The sequence below is a fragment of the Curcuma longa genome, unplaced genomic scaffold, assembly GCF_044706935.1.
Source record: "Curcuma longa cultivar G26 ecotype Majalengka, Jawa Barat unplaced genomic scaffold, ITB_CL_G26_1.1 contig_19286, whole genome shotgun sequence".
Classification (NCBI taxonomy): domain Eukaryota; kingdom Viridiplantae; phylum Streptophyta; class Magnoliopsida; order Zingiberales; family Zingiberaceae; genus Curcuma; species Curcuma longa.
In genome coordinates, this window is record NW_027431056.1 from 1 (window position 1) to 3583 (window position 3583).

The 3583-nt window shown below is 35.9% G+C and overlaps 1 protein-coding gene and 1 long non-coding RNA gene across 2 annotated transcripts; both read right to left on the bottom strand.

The window, feature by feature from the left end:
- Positions 1-492: 492 nt before the first annotated feature.
- Positions 493-1438, bottom strand: LOC141817081 (uncharacterized). The gene is made up of 2 exons (XR_012600780.1): positions 1245-1438; positions 493-795 (listed from the first exon to the last, which is right to left on the bottom strand). It is a non-coding gene; the product is annotated as an uncharacterized LOC141817081 (long non-coding RNA).
- A 111-nt stretch (positions 1439-1549) lies between these two features.
- On the bottom strand, positions 1550-2601 carry LOC141817080 (MADS-box transcription factor 14-like). The gene is made up of 5 exons (XM_074704770.1): positions 2515-2601; positions 2091-2155; positions 1876-1975; positions 1738-1779; positions 1550-1630 (listed from the first exon to the last, which is right to left on the bottom strand). Exons 1-5 carry the CDS (start codon positions 2599-2601, stop codon positions 1550-1552), a joined length of 375 nt encoding a protein of 124 aa, XP_074560871.1.
- Positions 2602-3583: the final 982 nt, after the last annotated feature.

Here is a 3583-nt window from a genome sequence, read left to right on the forward strand (position 1 = left end):
ACTACAACAAAAACAGTCATAGACATCGGTGGAAAACCGATGTCTATGAGAAAATCGACTGATGTCTATGAAGGCGTTGTAAAAGGTCTGACATTTTAGACATCGGTTTGTAACCGATGTAATACAACTCAACGACATCGGTTTGTAACCGATGTAAAACCGATGTAATATCACTCAACGACATCGGTTTTGCAACGGTGTAAAACCGATGTAATATATGTTTAACATCAATTTTAACAACGGTTTTCGACCGATGTAATATCACAACGACATCGGTTTTGCAACGGTGTAAAACCGATGTAATATATGTTTAACATCAATTTTAACAACGGTTTTCCACCGATGTAATATCACTTAATGACAACGCTTCCAAACCGATGTCATTGAATCTAAAACTGTTGTAATAACACTTTTTTTTATGTTGTTTGTAAATTATAATCGAGCAAGAGTACAAAATTATCATAATATTATAAATTCACCCAACAAATCACAAATAGCAAAGCACCGATATATTTAATCACCTCAATATTTACAAATAACCAAAAGTAACTAACACAAATATTCTTCTTACAATATATTACACATTCCCTCAGCGTTTTCATCCCCAGAAGGATCACCTTCAGCCCCATCGTCCTCTTCCTGGTCTTCGCCATCTTGTTCATCATCATCCTCTTTGTCCTCATCTGAATCACCATCATCCTTGTTCTCTGGCACAACTTCATTCTTGCTCTTTCGAAGTAGCTTCAAAGAAACGAAACTAAGATTATTCACTGGTACCATATCATTGAAGTGTGCCTACAACCAAGAAATAATGAACAGGAAAGTCAGTAAATTATGTAAAATATCAATAAAAATACTTAAAATGTTCACTTGGACTATGCTTGCTGAGTTTTATCACAGATCTATCCATGTATTCATACAACCACAGACAAGTATGACTACAGCAGTACAGAAGAAATGAGGTGCAACCTGCATTCATAGAGAAAAACATACTCTGATGATGATGTATCAATACCTAAACAAAATAACTACTGATATTAAGACTTCCTCTTGACCAGCAACAAATCTTGCCAGTAAATCCACATAACGAACAGAGAAACATTAATGAGAATAATGACTAACCTACTGCAATATAAAATATGAGCTAATAATTACAAGTACCTACAGCTTACTGTGTCTGAAAAATAAACCATACATGTTATTTCAAGGTTTTAATGAAAGGCATTTCATAGTGCATTAATGACCTGATGGTAACTTGGATTTTGAGTTATTCAAATCTGCCTGTTTTGACCGGAGCTTTTGCATATCCTTTTCCACTTGTTGCATATCCTTCCCTTAATGATGGAACATGCCCTAGAAAATTTCAAGCATTGTTAATAGAGGTTACAGAAGAGGATATTATATATACAAAAATCTACTCCAAAGATAGTCGAATGTCACTGAGTAGTCAAAGTAATAGAAATGAAATAAAACTAGCAAATCATGCTTAAATTGGATAGAATTGGAAGTGTGAGAGATAAAAGATACTCTAGTTAAGAGATTAATATTTCTAGTGGCATAGGCTTGCATAGTATATAACAAACAAATCATGCTTCTCCAAACTTTTGTTTTGCTCTTGTAGTGACTTTTCCTGTACATAACAAAGAGATGGTCATGCAAAAAGTTGAAGCATTGGCAATTCCTACGTGAATGGTCTCTCTATCGATGGACATTGCAACAAAAAAAAAATTCTTTTACCTTCCTCTGGAGCTCAGAGATTGAATCAAGCAAGACTTGGTTCTGCACCATTAAAGAGAATCATGAACAATACAATTTCAGCATGCCTTGCCTAGCCAACCTTTATTTTAGCATTGGAAAAGTTTTAGTGTGGTTTACCTTTCTTGACCGGATATGCTTCAAAGAGTTGTCTAGCTGATTTTCTAGCTGTTGAAGTTCTCGAAGGCTCAAGGTATCAAGTTGCTCTCCCATTAGATGCCTGAAGCAATTATATATCGTGGCAAGATATCATTGGGTGTGCAAATTATGGAAAACTCTTAGCTCCAATCATTTGTTCCTATGAAAACTCTAGATGTGACTATAATGCATCTTACCTTTGACTTTTACTTAAAGCCTCCATCTTGGCCTTAAGTTTGCCATATTCATGATGCCAGTTTCCCTGTACGATTCTCATGAGAACATTAGTATGATCAACTCGGAATTCAATGATAAATACTTCACATAGGAAGAAGATTATTGCAATTTCGTATAAACTAATGCCACTAAGAAAACTACAAATACCGTCTTGTGTACCTACATAATATGAGCACAAAGATACTGGATGCCATTAAAATAAAAAAATACCAACATGTAACATAAAGCCTAAAAAGAGGTATCGGGAAAAGGAAATTGAACTTAAGGTTATTAGTTTTCTTTGTCAGGAAATTTTAAAATGTTCTGAAATCCTTAAGAAGATAAATGGTATCAAGAATAAATATGGCTTACGCTAGAAAATAAGTGAGGGAAGGATACTCTTACCATTTCACCAGACACTGGATCCATGACCTGCTCCTCTGCAGGTGCTTGATTGAAGAACATATTACCCCGGGTGGCCCGGAAGAGCATCCTCTCAAATGTTAGCTCTTTTCACTTGCATATAATCCTCTCAAATGTTATGCATGGGTAACTTGCATAAATGATCTTTCTATAAGCAGCATATGAAATCTCAAATTGCATATGAAATCTGAGCTATAATACAGAACAAATTCTATAATATGCATGTGTCAACTTGCATATGTCATACTACAGAACAAATTCTATAATATGAAATCTCAATTTGCATATGTCATACTACAGAACAAATTCTATAATATGCAATCTCAACTTGCATATGAAATCTGAGCTATAAGCAGAACAAAGTAATGCCTCATACTTGCTGAACAAAGTAAGCGACTTGCTAACTCGAAATTTATAGGTGCCTCCAAATCGTTCAAATCATCCTTATCAAATGGAATATGAAACTAATGCCTCATACTTCTTAAGCAAAAAAAAAAAAGTAAATACTGGAAGTGGTGGTGAAGCCAGTTCTGCCGAATGCTTGGAAGCAGAGGAGGCGGCGTGATGAGGGAAGAAGTTTGTTGTCGTGATGAGGGAAGGAAAGGCGGCGGCGGTGAAGCAGTCTGCTTATCTTCGGAGCCGTCTGCTTCTCTTCGTCGGACCTTTTGAGCAGAGCGGTGTTGCGGTGCGGAAGGCTGCGGTGCGGAATGCGGTGCGGAAGCAGAGTGGTGCTGCGGTGCGGTGCGGAAGGCTGCGGTGAGTAGAGCGGTGCGGAAGGTTGCGGGGCGGGAGAAGGAGCAGAGCGGTACGGACGGCTACGGTGCGGAAGGGGTAGGAGACAGATGTGTTAGGGTTAATTAAATGTAAGTAACAATGAATTAAAATAATGTAAATATAATTAACGTAAAACGTATAATTAATGTAATAAAATTTATAATGAATTATTTATTTATTTATTAATTTGTAAAACATAAATGATTTATATTATTTATTTGTAATAAAACGTATGATTATTAATTAACGTATAACGTATAATTAACATAATGAATTA